This window comes from Xiphophorus hellerii, chromosome 9 (assembly GCF_003331165.1).
Source record: "Xiphophorus hellerii strain 12219 chromosome 9, Xiphophorus_hellerii-4.1, whole genome shotgun sequence".
Taxonomy (NCBI): domain Eukaryota; kingdom Metazoa; phylum Chordata; class Actinopteri; order Cyprinodontiformes; family Poeciliidae; genus Xiphophorus; species Xiphophorus hellerii.
The window spans coordinates 13510685-13526044 of record NC_045680.1 but is presented as its reverse complement, the minus strand read 5'-3'; the positions used below and the strand labels follow the sequence as shown (position 1 = coordinate 13526044).

General features: G+C 42.7%; 1 protein-coding gene across 12 annotated transcripts in view; it reads right to left on the bottom strand.

The window, feature by feature from the left end:
* obscna (obscurin, cytoskeletal calmodulin and titin-interacting RhoGEF a) overlaps window positions 1–14120 on the bottom strand; it is a 53935-nt gene extending 39815 nt beyond the window's left edge. For 5 of the 12 annotated variants that reach the window (XM_032571504.1, XM_032571508.1, XM_032571507.1 and 2 more), the window contains exons 1-13: window positions 13901–14120; window positions 11781–11864; window positions 11415–11681; window positions 10554–10715; window positions 10301–10405; window positions 9875–10141; window positions 9387–9656; window positions 8625–8891; window positions 8280–8543; window positions 7923–8189; window positions 7486–7755; window positions 7141–7407; window positions 20–286 (exon numbers count right to left, since the gene is read on the bottom strand). In XM_032571504.1, coding sequence (XP_032427395.1) covers window positions 20–286; window positions 7141–7407; window positions 7486–7755; window positions 7923–8189; window positions 8280–8543; window positions 8625–8891; window positions 9387–9656; window positions 9875–10141; window positions 10301–10405; window positions 10554–10715; window positions 11415–11681; window positions 11781–11820 — 2713 coding nt within the window. In that variant the 5' untranslated portion in view covers window positions 11821–11864; window positions 13901–14120. The remainder of the gene's footprint in view (window positions 1–19; window positions 287–7140; window positions 7408–7485; window positions 7756–7922; window positions 8190–8279; window positions 8544–8624; window positions 8892–9386; window positions 9657–9874; window positions 10142–10300; window positions 10406–10553; window positions 10716–11414; window positions 11682–11780; window positions 11865–13900) is intronic. The other 7 variants (XM_032571513.1, XM_032571515.1, XM_032571514.1 and 4 more) reach the window with 2 other exon arrangements.
* Between the last annotated feature and the right edge of the window lie 1240 nt (window positions 14121–15360).

Genomic DNA, 15360 nt, shown 5'->3' with positions numbered 1-15360 from the left:
ACTTTGCATATTGACTCACCCTGCACAGTAAGTTGTGCCCGGCTCTGCATGGTACCAACATCACACACATAAATATCCGAGTCTGTTTTCTCTAGGCAGGTGATGGTAAGGGATAGAACCACTCCCCTCTGTTTGATGACATACTTCTTCCCAGATCTGAGCTCCACCATGCCCTTTAGCCATGTCACACGCTTGGCAGACCGCCTGGTCTCACACTCCAGTGTTACTTTACCCTTTTCTTCTCCTCGAGTATCTCTCAACTCCCTTGCAAAAGTGTGCTGAAGTTCTAAATGAAAGAAAAAGTAAGTTTAGTAGATTTTGAAAAGATACTTTTTTGTCAATTTACACAATATAATTATAATAAATAAATTTTTTTATGCTGATTTTAATAAGGCAATTTCAATCTGGAGAGACTCAGACGGAGATGAGAAGACAATTAGAAGAGTTTATTGACAAACAGAATTTAAAGTCTTTGGCGCTCGGGCCCCGGCTGGGGATAACGGTTATCGCAGCGTTAGCGATAGGCTTCAGATGAGCATCCCCGATGCTGTTAGGAACGTCATCCCCCCAGGGCCCGGCACTGGTGGTGGAGGTTGAAGAAGGGTGCGGGCCTCAGGACCGGGCGAATGGAGGAGAAGGGGTGGTGGTGGGTTGAGCTCGGCTGGAGAGCGAAGGACACCATGAATGAAGGTCCTTATCAGCTGGGACTTGGTCGATGATTGGACGTGACGTGGCTTGGTCCGGCGTTGATAGGTCGATGATTGTGGGCAGGTCGCTTCAATTAACGGGTCCCGGTGGGGATAAAGGAGTCTTCCAGTTTGAATTTGCGCCTAGGCTTCATTTCAATCTGGAGAGACTCAGACGGAGATGAGAAGACAATTAGAAGAGTTTATTGACAAACAGAATTTAAAGTCTTTGGCGCTCGGGCCCCGGCTGGGGATAACGGTTATCGCAGCGTTAGCGATAGGCTTCAGATGAGCATCCCCGATGCTGTTAGGAACGTCATCCCCCAAAAAGAGGCCGAGGCCGGGGCTGAGGCCGTGAATATAAGGCAGAAAGTAAAAAGGGGAAAGAAGTTGCGCTGACTTTGGCTACCGAGTTAATAACGTAAAGGAAGTGACATGACGCTAAAGGAGAGGGAGAGTAGGACGGGAAAGTGAAGACCAGCTGGGAATCAAGAAGCAAGCTGGAAGCGCAGCGAGGCATTAGAGGAGAGAGGCAGATGGCTGAAGGACAGCTGGGAATGGTTCGAGGCATAGGGAGAAGTGACGCTGGGAGAAGAGTGATTGCTATGGGTGAGCGGGGACACAGCGGGGCATGGGCTGCTGGTAGAAAAAGGCCGGCAGGGGACACAGCAGGGCAAGAGAAGGTGGAATGCTGAAAGGTGAAGGCCAGCAGAGGTGAAATAATGATACTATGGAGTGATATTACTGATAGAGAATGAAATCCCCCAAAAAAGAGCTGAGGCCGGGGCCGAAGCTCAGAATTAGAGGCAGGAGGAGCTAGGCTAACTAGGGGCTTACAGGCTGTGTCTCGAGGAGTAATTAGAAGATAATTGCAGAGATAGAGGTAAGAGATGAGAAGATGGTAGATGAAGGTGAACAAAGGTAAAGTGGATGCTATGAAAAGATATGTTAGCTGGTGGAAGGAAGCTAGCTGTGGGATATTGAGATAGCGAAAAGAGGATGGGAGAATGGATAGACTAGAGTGAGAAAATAACTGCCTGCTACCGGCGATGGGATGCTGATTCTAGGATCAGACTCACAGGGTGACGTTAGAGGAAACGGGCGAAAGACAAGATCGTTCTAGAATGAACCTGAAAATAAAGGTGTGAAGGGCGATGAGGGGAAGGACATGCATCACGTTTGCTGCATAAGAGTGTGCACTTTTGCCTGAGGTTGACCAACCACCACCAGTGGATCGTGCAGTGCTCGTCTGGCACTGAGGGAAGCTGCGAACACGGAGGAGAGATACTTATTACGTGAAAAGAATGCTGAAGACGGACTGGAGATTTTTATATATATGCCCATATATAAATTATGTAAAACTTTTGCACTTATTGGATTAAGAACAACGACTCGCCAGATCTAGATCATCATCCGTGTGTTTATCTTCAGTTGCATTGGTTACTGCCACGCGACTTCGCGGGTCTTTCCAACAAATCAATCGAACGCTGCAGCTGATCAGAAATGCTACTGATCGCGTTCTCGCTAAAACCAGGAAGATGGAGCACAAAACGCCAGTTTTAGGATCCCCGACACTGGCTCCCTGTTGCCCAAAGAATTGACTTTGAAATACCGTTGTTAGTTTGCAAATCACTGAACGACTTGGCACCACGAAACAATGAAGATCTGCCGTAAAGCATCAACCTCCCAGGCTCATGAGGTCTTTCGGTTTGAGCCGCTCTACGACCCCGGGACCAGGCCAGAAAGAGAAGCAGCATTCAGCATCTAAACCCCGCGGACTGGATCAACTCCCAGGAGACCTTAAAACAGCTGAAACGCGACTTTGATTAATCTCTACTAAAACCCGCCGGTTTAGAATGCATTAGAAACATGCTCAATTACAAAGTTAATGATGGAACTTGACTTGATATCGTATTTTGTTTGTTGCTTCCCTATGCATGACCTTGGTTCTTGAGCTGTTATGATATAAAAGCACTTGCGCTGAAAACACCTTGCTGCTAAAAAGCTTTGTTGAGTTAGATCTTTAAATACTACGGCCACCACGAGCATCCGGTAAGGGATGAGAGGAGAGATTTCTGGTTCGAAATTTATTAAATACGAGAAATACAGAAGATGAGACAAATGAAGCTATTATTTTCACTCGCTATGGAGTTAATTTTTTATTTTTTGTACCAGCAGATGGCAGCGAGACGACAAATAAACCACAACAACGTTATCCTGATGATAACTCTTTAGATTGTCATACCTGAATTTAAGTTGCTCGGATATAGGAATCCTGCTTGAATGCGGAGAAAACATACTTTTATTCGTTGACCCGCTCCCGGTCTCTTGAACAAACAGCTCTGAACGGCCTCTAACGATTACTTCGTAACGCTGAACGTGAGCTCTTAAGAAAAAGGAAGAGGCACAGATGTCATCAGAACGAACGTGATGTCATCGATGACATCGCAGGCTGTTCCTTCAGAAGTACTTGAATAAGACGACCACGTGGTAATGTGAAGGCCTGTGAAGGCCATTGCTCCACCACGTGGATGCGAAAGCCTGTGAAGGCCAGGGATCCTTCAAGGACCTGGCCTGTGAAGGCCAGGGATCCTTCAAGGACCTGGCCTGTGAAGGCCCTCGCACCGCCACGTGGACGCGAGGGCCTGTGAAGGCCAGGGATCCTTCAAGGACCTGGCCTGTGAAGGCCAGGGATCCTTGAAGGACCTGGCCTGTGAAGGCCCTCGCGTCCACGTGGCGGTGCGAGGGCCTGTGAAGGCCAGGGATCCTTCAAGGACCTGGCCTGTGAAGGCCCTCGCACCGCCACGTGGACGCGAGGGCCTGTGAAGGCCAGGGATCCTTCATGGACCTGGCCTGTGAAGGCCCTCGCACCGCCACGGTGCCTTTCTACCGTTTCTACTCTCTGCTCCTTCCATGCGTTGCTCTAGGGTGTCCCTACGCTCTTTCAGGTCTCATACTGATGTTTCCAGTTTTGTTAGAACAGCAAACACACTCTAATTTTCTTTCCACAACTCCTTTAGTTCACGCAGGACTTCGGCTACCGTTTCATTAGCTTCGTTAGCTTTTCTTCTCTAGCTAGCTGTATTGTTAGCCTGCTGCGGGTCTTTCTTCTCTTTGGGCGCTTTTTGTTCAGTTTATTGTTTACCAACGGTGTTTCTTGTTGGCATCGTTTTCTTATTTGCTGTTTTTTTTAAGGGGATGTCCAGAAAATTATGTAATTTGTCAGTTAATCATCAATTAGTCAGTTAATCATCAATCTCACTGGAGCCTCCACCCAATGCAGCCATCTCAGAGCATGGCACCACTGGAAGTCTTCAATACTTATTTTAACTAATGTATTTCATTGTTTTTGAAAAAATTTTAATTTGATATTTATTTATTTTTTTGCCAATGACTCTTTCATAATTTTTCTTATTTTAAGAATTTTTAACTGATTTTAATTCTTTTCAATTTAATTATTTGTATAATAATTTTCATTTTAATTACTTTCTAATTACTGGTCAGTGGTTTTTATAGTATTTGCTAAATGGCTATGTGACAACAGACGAACCTCGGACATGTGAAGACAGGGGGCATTTTATAAACCTCATTATGATTTTTATCTGGATAAATCGCGTTCAGGATGCCGCAGCCTCTCCTATCTGTTTTTCCTCACAGCAATTGAACAGTTGGGTCTGCAGAAAAGTATTAAGAAGCCATTCAACCACAAGCTTAAACAGGTCAAGAATGTTGCAATGTCATTTCTAACAATAAAACATCTTGAAAAGTGAATGCTGTTAAACAGTCTAGTATAAGAATGTGCATCTATATTTTAACTGTTTTTCATTGGAGAATTAATTAATAAGTTGTAATAATTTATTCAGTGAGTGAAAATTTACGCCAACATACATTCTAAGTCTTGTTAGGATTTTGTTTTAATTTGTGGATTTACATTTTACATTTTTAAATGTTTGAAAGTGTTTGTCATCTGAACTAACATGATCTGTGCCTCCGAAGTTTTAGTTCAATTGGAAAAGCACTAAAAAAAAATACACTCATAATGCAGCCATTCATGGCTTGGAGCTGCTCATGACATCACTTAAGAATGGCTGTGATGTCACTCATGACGTGAACAACGTTTTAGAGCACTTACAAATTATAATAAAAAATAATGTAGGTATAAAAAATATTTTTTCTGACGTAACAGCCTGCGATGTCATCGATGACATCACGTCCATCCCTGACTGTCACTGATGACATCAGACCTGATGACATCTGTGCCTCTTCCTTTTAAGACGACGGTTGATGCAGCTTGAGAGTACAAGGAACCAATCAAGGTAAACGTTAATCGGACGGTTTCCTGAGCTCTTAAAGCGCAGTTATGTTAATCCATTTACGACATGCTATACAATAAGAATTTGATTGATTGATTTGGCTGGCTAGATGAAAAGTGCCGTGCAACTACTTGACTTGGACCCAGGCGATGATGATGAGGTTTGGTTCCTTTATATAAAGCCGAGGCTTCAGGGCGGCTTGTAAGTGCTGATGGCCGTGTTAACGAATCCGTAAGGGAAACCGGAGGGTGCTTTATGATTATTAGTTCAGAAGCGAGACGGAACGAACGCGTCTGAGCGTGGAACCTGAGTGAGCTAGAGAACAGGCTGCGTGAACCAGGAAGTGGCAGGATAATCTGAGAAATAATGGTATGCAGATGTCAGATGAGAGATGAAGCGTAAAAGCGCTGGATGGGACACGAGCTTGAAATATGAGAAAATGGGACAGCTTGCTTATTAGCGAAGAACGGCCCTGGCTCAGGATAAAATTTAACGGGTAGGGCGAAATGAATCTACGAGGCTGAACATGTACCACAACATCGGCAGCCTGCAGGCCACTTGTTAACGAGCTTAAGGTTTTACTGGAGTCAACTCTTAGCTATATCTGTATTACTAGAGTAGCCTTTTAGCTATCTGTATTACTAGAGTAGCCTTTTAGCTATCTGTATTACTAGAGTGAACTTTTAGCTATGATTGCCTGTATCAAACGGCCCTATTCGCCTCAGTCGGTTGGTTTGGGGAAACATTTTGCACGGTTCTTTGCGGTTGCTGATTGTTGCCGAGGTTCTAACGCGCCTGCGCTCTCCTTCGCTGCCCTCGGGTGTAACCCAGCGCGAGCGTCTCAGCACTCATGATGCGTTTAAAGGCGGCTTGGAGAAAAAGGCCAGGACATGAAAACATCAGATAAGCAGTTTTAACTGCGAAAAAGAGCGAGAACACATGCATGGGAAGTGCGGAAGCCCCCAATGTAACAAATTGATGTAAGAATAATGAAGTTTGGAACGCAACCTGAAAGGCGCATGCGAGTAGGGCCTGCGAGTTCAGGAAGGGGATAAACTAATAAGGTTCCTACGTTTTGTCGCGTTGTAAAGAGTGAATGAGGCACGTGAAGGCTACATCTTACCCTCGAAGCGGGCGTGGCGTGGGAAGTCCGATGGGAGGTGCTGACGAGCGGGCTGACAGCGGCCATGCGGATTTGAGCCAAAGCGGGGAACCAGTGGGAAGGCGATGCGATGAACGCTGGCGGTGGAATGGAAAGATGGTGGACGATGAGCTGGGAGAGAACGGCAGCGTGGATCGAACCAGTGAGACCTTGGCGGCTCGGCCGGGGCGGAGAAGGGCTGCCAGGGGATGAATGCGATGTAGACGGTGGGATTATGTGTCCACTTGCCAGAGACGGATCGTGAAGTGGGTGGCATAGGAGCGAGGGCCGGTAGATCCCAGATCGGCGAGAGAGCGGCGGGAGAAGCTGTTTGGAATGAATGAGGCCTGGACCGGGAGGAGTTCTTCCATCTGAGGAGCGTCTGAAGGAAAAGAAGGAGCCGAGCACGCGGCTAAGCGGCTTTTATGGCGGACATTAGAGGTGGAAGGACGAGCAATCACGAAGAAAAGGATCTGGTGAGATAGCTGACTGAGAGCTGAGGCGTGCAGCTGAACAGGTTGAGCTCGGCTGGATAGCGAAGGACTGAATGAAGGTCCTTATCAGCTGGGACTTGGTCGATGATTGGACATGACGTGGCTTGGTCCGGTGTTGATAGGTCGATGATTGTGGGCAGGTCGCTTCAATTAACGGGTCCCGGTGGGGATAAAGGAGTCTTCCAGTTTGAATTTGCGCCTAGGCTTCATGTCATATGCTAGCATTATGACATGCTAGACATGAGGATATTGACAAAGAGTACAATATCCTCTTTGTCATTCTTGAGAAAGCTTTTTGAGTTATTTGGGCCTTTGTGATATGGTGCATTATCCTGCTAGGACACAGTGTGCTCATAAAAAGATACTGATCGTTTACACCAATTTCTGAAACTCTCATCCAAATCGTACAGCTGGAATCAAGACTCACTGGAGAGGATAAAACAACACCAGCTGTATCCTGTGAGACTCTTACTTCAAGTGAAAGATGAATAAAAAACCATAACTACCTCTGATCTCCACCTTGGCTCGGGATGCAACACCATCAGCCTCGCAGCAGTATTCACCAGAGTCTCTGATGGAGGCATTCTTGATCACCAGGCGTGCCAGGTTCTTCTCAATGCTCATCTCATATTTAGGGCTCTGCCTGATAGGACGTCCATTTTTCAGCCAACGAATGGTGACTTCTGGTTTGGTGATTTCACAGCTCAACTCAGCGTCCTCCCCAGGTACAGCCTTTACATTTAGCAGGTCTCTGAAGATGTGCACAGGCTTCTCTAAAGGAGGAAAAACACTTAGTATCTTAATGTCTGCTTCAAATGGGCAAAACAAGCACATAAGACACAGCTGTTCACCTTTCACAAATAACATGGTTCTACAACTCAGGTCTTTAATTGTGAAGACAACGTCACCAGCATCAGAAAGTACGACATCTCTAATTCCCATCTTATAGATGCGACTGTTGTTGACAAGTTGAATGCGACTGTTGGTAACCACCACCTGACCGTTGATGGTCCAAATGGGTTCATCATCCAGTTCATGAGAGAGAAGGCACTCAAAAGTACAGTTTTCACTCTCCAGAACAGATACCGTCTTTATCCGCTGAACAATGGTAACATGTAGATCTGCAAATACAAGAATTGATCAAACAGCCCCATGTGGTAAATGCGGGACAGTTGACAGATAGTCAACTGTCTATAGTCAATAGACAGTTGACTATTTTAGATTGAGTTATACCAACTGCAAAAAATTAAGCGATTAAACTGACCAGTACAGTTTACAGTCTCCTTACCATGTACTGTAACTTTAGCCTTGGACTGACTGGTGCCTAGGTCACAAGTGTACTGTCCAGCATCGTTCTTGCTCAGTGAGTGGATGATCAGTGCCCTGCACTTCCCACACTGTACAAACTCATGTTTATCATCAGGTGTCAGGACAGTACCATCTTTCCTCCAAAGAGGTGTTACTGAATCTTTAGAGATCTCACACTGCAGGCAGATCTCCCCTAGCTCTTCTCCAACGACATCCTCCAAAGACCTAAGAAACACTGCCGGGCGCTCTGGAGACAACAAAAGTACAAGCATGTTTATGTGTTTCCCTAATTCAGGTGTTTTTTTTATCGTGCACTTCAGATAATTCCGTATCTGACCTTTAACCTTTAAAATGGTTGTTTCATTGAGAAGGCCTGCTTTAAATGTGACCCTGCTCTCTTGTGGTCTAAGTTTTTGCATCACAAGGCTGTGCATTGTGCCCATGTGCTGAATCCGGTTGATGGCATTAGAACTGAGGCGGACGTTGTTAACCAGCCACTCGGCATTGGCAACAACATAGTTGAGCTCACATGAAAAAGTGGCAGTGCCATTTTCCTCAATGTCAACAGGTTCAAGATGTTTGACCAGCTTCAATGTTTTTGCTGTAACACAAAGACACTGATGATCATGATTAGCCAAATGACATACCATAGTGATATTAAAAAGGCTTTTTATTGACGCACCTTCAACCTTGACCTGTGCTGTACTTTGTGAACCTCCAGCCATGCAGCGGTACTGTCCTGCATCAGTCCCCGCCAGGCCGTGAATGATCAGTTCCACTCGTTTCCCCTCTCTCTTCATGGTGTATTTGTTCGAGAGCTTCAGAGCGGTGCGACCTTTAAACCACCGCACAACTCGGGGAGACGGGGCAAACTCACAGCACAAACTTACAGAGCTGCTCTCCCTCGCTTCCACATCATCTAAGTGCTGAACAATGTCAAGTGGTCGTTCTAATGAAAGGATACGTACAACAGACGATTGAAAAACATCCAAATTAATTTGAGTTTTGCAGTGCATGATCACTGGGTCTTTGTAATCAAGAAATATAAACCATTTTTAGAAACTTCATCTAACAAATCTATCAAAGCAAATTAATCTAAATCCTACCAAGTCTCCAAATAAAAGGCACCAAATTGAACAGCCAAAATTCTACATTGCAAATACAGATGTGGCAGTAACAAATATTTCAAGGTATATTAGCACAAAATTTATTGTTGGTTTTAATAAAAAGCAATGCTGTCAAAGCCATTTTTATTTTTTACATCTGGCAAGGATGTAAAATAGGATTTTTTTTTTGTTTCTTCACTGCCTTTAAAATCATGTAATTCCTTGCAAATGCTTTTCTGAAGCATTTTTCTTATTTTTTCATGTTAGAACAACGATGCATCATATTGGGATGTCATGATGTCAAAATGTCATTTTGAATGGAGGGCAGAAAAACTCACCCTTCACAGAAAGCTGAGCGGTTGAACGGCTCTTCCCAGCCACAAACACCACAGGCCCTGACATGGAGCTGTCTGTGCTTGTGAAACAAAGACTGTGGAGGTTTCCCTGCCGGTCAATGTTCACTCCTGCAGAGTGCTCCAGGACCTCACTGTTTAGGGTCCACTTCGGGGGCCTCCCAGACTTTAGACTAGTTTCTACCTGGAATAGCGCTGGCTTTGGCTCCATCACCTCCAAAGATTTCATCCCCCGCACTATGCTGATGGCCTGCTCTGCATGGCAACAACAATAACACATATTAAAGTGACCACACAGCTTGCGCTTCCTGATATGTGTCTTTTAAGAAAAGAAACACAAATATATTTGCTGCTATTCATGATCCTGTACTTAAAGCTACTTTGCAAAAGTTGTACATTTTTGGTAAAACCGATAGACCTAACACTATTTCTTATTCTGTTTTCTCTGACAGCAAGTATCCCTCCACCCTCACCCTCCACTAAAAGTTGACATGAAGTTTTGTCATCCCCTGCATCACATGTGTAGGTGTCTTCATCTGAAGAGCGAACATCTTCGATGGTCAGCTGCCTGTAGACATCCTGGCTGATTAGCTGATACTTCTTGCAGGGCAGGAGCTCCTTCCTGTTCTTGTACCATTTGACCTGAGCATTAGGCCGTGACACCTGGCACTCTAGTAAACCTCTGTGGCGATACATGGCGATTTTGACCCTCAATGGTCGAATTATTTGGACTGGCAGCTCTACAAGAAAAGACAAAAAAAAAATTATGGTGAAAAATGTTTATCTTTAACAGTTGAATATTCTATTTTGATTGTGCATTGAAGATGTCTGATTTAGTCAACAGATTTGAACAGCAATGACCATATTGCTGTATATCCGGTGCAAGTGTGTGGACTCACCTTTTACTGTAAGAGTGGCATAGGATGAAACCCGCTCTGCAGTGAATCTGATTTCACCAGCATGTTCTGGTCTGACTGACTTGAAGAGCAAAGCATGAGTTTTACCTGAAATTAGATTATGTTGAATATTTTTATATTTTTCACTTTCATCCATCATGTCTGGTGGTCTTTGAGTCCAGGTGTATTTGAAAGACTCAAGGAGGAGTAAACACAGTTCCGAACACCTGTACTTGTGAATGATTAATTTTCTCACCCTGATGTCTTATCTTGATGTTGTCTCCAGGTCGGATTCTGCAGTCATCACGATACCACCGACCATCCACATCCACCTGATTGACTTCGCATATAAAACTAACGGGTTGACGCTCAAGCGTATCCACATCCTCCAGCTCTTCCTCAATATATATGTCTCTAGCTGGCAGAAAAATTTCATAGTATGACTATCGTGTTAATGATAGAACTTGAAATGTGCTTTTTTTAAAAATCTTTGCATCTTTTTTTAATACTTGATTAAGAATGAGTAAAATGAGAAAAAATGTTGATGAAGAAAACAGCAAGAGATTATGATAATTCATATGTTCCTGACTTGAGTACATTTATTGGAGAACAGAAAAAAATACCATTGTGAGAAACTATTGTTTCTAACAAAAATACGTATAGCACAAGGTACCGTAACAGTTGTAATTGTGTGGTGTCTCTTTAAGACAGCTTAAGTTACTGTTTAGTGAGATGATCACAACTATGCATCACTGCTCTTTAGAGTTATGAGAGAATGTATGATGTTTGATGAGAAATCAGCTGTTCAAGTGGGTTTTGGGAAGCAGAAAGTGCTTAAAGGACAAAACATGGTGTTCCAAGTTTTTGACTGTCCTGCTAAATATTACTGTCACCTTCTCTCAACCACTAAATACTAAAACAACCGCCATTATAGCGTCCTAATACGTTTTGTTCCACCAGAGTATAAATATAACATGACAGAGGGTCCTTTCTATTAAAAACTAATTGTTAGGCTGCTGTTATGTATAATAAGCAGAATATTAATGGGTGTAACTCCCCTATTGTCAAGTATGGTGGAACATACACATAAATGCTTGAGTGTGCTGCATTACCTTACCTCTAACAATGAGTCTGCCTGATGTCTGAACCTCACCGGCCTGGAAACAGTATAAACCAGCATCTCCCAAAGCCACTCGGTTCAGGATGAGGCAGTGTTTCTTCCCGTGCGTGCTGATGCGACAACTTGGTTTCGACTTAACCTGCATCCCATCCCTGATCCAAATGCCTTCTATGTAAGCCAGGTTAAGAGTCACCTCAAAGGAGCAGCTCTCACACTCCGACACCTCCATATCTTCCAATCCTTTCTCCACTTTCAGTCGGTTCACTGGCAAGCACACAACATTAGAGTTTTGAGAGGCAGCTAATCAGAGCACAAAAAACACTGAAAATTGGTTTTGAAAGTAAGTTTGATTGGAAAACCTACTTGCAGCTGCAACAATCCCTCCAGGTTTATTGTCCCCCATATCTCCAGAGGATGATGGATGTTTATTTACTTTCTACAAGGAATCTGCAGTGAAAAGAAAAAAATAAATAATGTTCTAAGTGGATATATGTTACATCTTTATGAAAAAACTAATAATGTGTCTTACTAAGACTAAAACCAACCTCAGTCTCTTTCCACTCATTCGTTTAGTTTGAGATCACACGTCACAATGACAATTTTGCCATTACTACAGAAACACACAAATGCAATGACCTAACTCACAGCCTACTACTGAAAATGTTTTTACTAGAGGCCTGACCAATCAAAGATAAAAACCCAAATACTTATTCTCTGTACGATCCTTGTGATAGCATGCCACTAATCCTCTGCATTGAAGGATGGAGTAATCTCTGCCACTTCACTCTGCTGTATTCAGCACTACCTAGACTCAGCAGTGATGCCTGAGACCTTAGACCTGAGGCAGACATTTTCCTTCCAACAGGAAAACACTAAACATACATTAGCAAGAATATGCAAGATTGGCCTAATTAGTACACATTGTTCACTTGAGGCTGAGGGGCTGAATACAAATGCATGACAAGCTCTCATAAGAACCCATTTTTGACATAATTAGAATTTTGTGGTTTAATGTCAAAATGTAAAAAAAAAAAAAGTTCAAGGGTTCTGAATACTTTTGCAAGGCACTGTAGCACAAGACAAGACAGTGACAAACACTGGTTGCCAACAATCAATCTTATAATAAGGACAACATTATACTTTTGAGTCTTAAAACAACATCTCATTTTTATTATGTTTTCTTAGGCCTTCCCACAACAAAAGATTAGACTCTTTTGGTTTAGAAGTGTGTTAATTTGCTCATTTCTTTCAGGAAAGTATATTTAAGGTCAAACCCTGATGTTGTACGAGGCTTAGCTCGCAGCCTCCCCACTGTTTCATCCAAATAGTTTTCTTGTGGTTGGAGGTGAAGACTGTACAGCAAGTCCAGTTCCTTTACACCAGTCTCACCCAGTCATGTCCTCATAGACCTTGATTTGCACGCTGTTGTCCAGTAACGCTTGAACTGAAGGGGCCATCTCCTGACTGTTCCTATAGAGTCAGGAGATGGCCTGACTCTATAGTCAGACACGTACAGCTGGTGAAACTGTAAGTGTCTGGTGTTGTTTTGGTAGGTTGAAGCATAAAGAGTTCTGGATCCCAACCTCTGAAAACAAACCAGCTCCACACCATAATTCCCTCTGCACAAAACTTTACACTTGATGTAAGGATCAGACAAGTGCTGCTTTCCTGGCAAATGCCAAACCCAGACTTGTCTATTGGATTGCCAGAAAGAATGGCATGATTTGTCTCTCCAGAGAACATTTCTCCACTGGTCTGGAATCTAGTTTATGTGTGCTTGACATCACTGTACTTGATGCTTTGTGTTGCACTTGGTGATGTAAGTCTCAAAGGTAGATGGTCGTTCTAATGAAGGCCTCATGAAGCTCTGAGGTCTGTAACTATGCTCTGCAAAGAGTGGGAGACCTCTATACACTATATACAAGCCAACATCCACAGAATCCACTACAGGATATTTCTGGAACTACTCCTGTTTTGGCTAAGTTGCTGTTATCCCTAATTGCTTCCACTTTGTCATAATATCACTAATAATTGATTATGGAATAGTTTAAGGAAATCTCATGACTAGCCTTAATGCACAGATGGCATCCTATCAAAGAAACATACTTGAATTCACTGAGCAACTCTTTCTTTTACAGATCTTTGTAGAAGTATTCTGCACAATTAGGGGCTGAGTCTTAAACACACGCAGCCATGAAAGTAACTGGAACACTTGAATGTAGGTGTTAACCAAGTACTTTTGGCATTATGGTGTATCAAAAGATATCATGCAAAGTTGACAGACTGACAACAATATGTCAGCAATGGTGTAAATCTAATAAACAAATACATCTGACAAAACATAAAAATAAAAAGCAGATGATGTTAAAATAGTACAGCCAAATGTTTAGTCTTTAAAAGGACTCAGATATATTGTGGAAAAGAGAAGTCAAGGCTTTAGACTTTTACAAATGATAAGATGTCAAATGCAGTGATTAACTTACCTAAACTTGCAGCTAGAATGCCCTACATCCATCTTGTTGCCTCAGGAAAATTATAAATGATCCATTATGACATCAGATCTGTCAATCCCACCTTATACAAAGCCTTCAAGTTGAACGGAAAAAGCATAACCAGTAAAAAGTAAGTCCAAGTTTGTTTGCTTCATCCAGGTCTCTAAAGTTGACAGCCTATAATGCGCTTAGTGTTTTTGTGCTGTGATGGAGCAGGGTGCCGAACAGCTGACATATCTGTCCCCACATACTAACCTCCAAAATAGCATTCTGGCAGTGTGAAGGCAAAGATAGCTTTGGCTTTAATTGTGCTGGGGGGAACTCGTTTTCAGCATCAATGAAACCATCAACAATCTAAATCCAAACTACAGGATTAGTGTGTTTGATGGTTTTCTCTGTGCATGAATGAGTGGCTCACAATTTTCCTCAAAACAATAAAGAGACCTTGTTGCATCGTGTTGTAGCTTGATAACCCTCTCTTTAAGTGCTCACTGATGTCTGGCATAAGTTTAAACTTCAGATGAGATGAAATCATTTTTTCATGGATCTCCAAGGGGGTTTCCATCTGCTGCTGCAGTGGAAAGGACATCAAAGATTAAGCAACATGAAGTATCCTATTTCACTGAATAACAACTAAAAAAGAAGTACCAAAAAATATTTCCACACAACACTGATTACATTACATTCATTTCAATTTGGATAAGTTGAAAAGTAATAAGTTAAAGTAATTCATACATTAACTATCTTAAATTGACAACACTCTCACTCTCTTTCTTTGCTATCTCCATTATATTTCCTTTATTTTTAACCATAGTTTAAGTTTATGGGTCACCCTCATCTGCATGAAACACAGCCAGCAGCAACCACTGCTGTGTCTAAGCCCTTGTGATGGACAGGTCCATGTGCTGTGGAGCTTTGTTAAGACCAGTGAAACTCTAGCGACATAATAATCTCTGTTGAGTCCTACCGGGACACAAGAAAACAACTTGTCGTCACACAGACAAGAATAGTAGTATAAAGAATTAAATTGCTATCTGTTCACAAGCCCTTATCAGCATTTCTTTTATTTCTTTTTAACTCAAATTGTCTTTGACATTTAAAAATAGAAACAAAATGAGTTTTAACAGAAGAAGGCTTTGAATTTTGGACTATTTTCTTTACATTACATCCAAAAAGATATCTGAAAAGGCATAAAGCTTGCAAAAGTAACTTAGTACACTATAACCTATTTAAGGTGTACACAAAATAGGTCAATTTTAGCCAAATAAAGCCAATGTGAGTATGTGTTGAGTGAACTTAGAACCTGACGAAAGAGCTGACGGCTTCACCTAAGCCTCTACATCCATCTTTGGCTCAACTAACACGTCCATTTTCTGTCTCTCTTCCTTTAAACCTGAATTTCTCCAGATCACAGTGGTGATAAAACAGAAAGTCTGTAAAAAAAATCATGT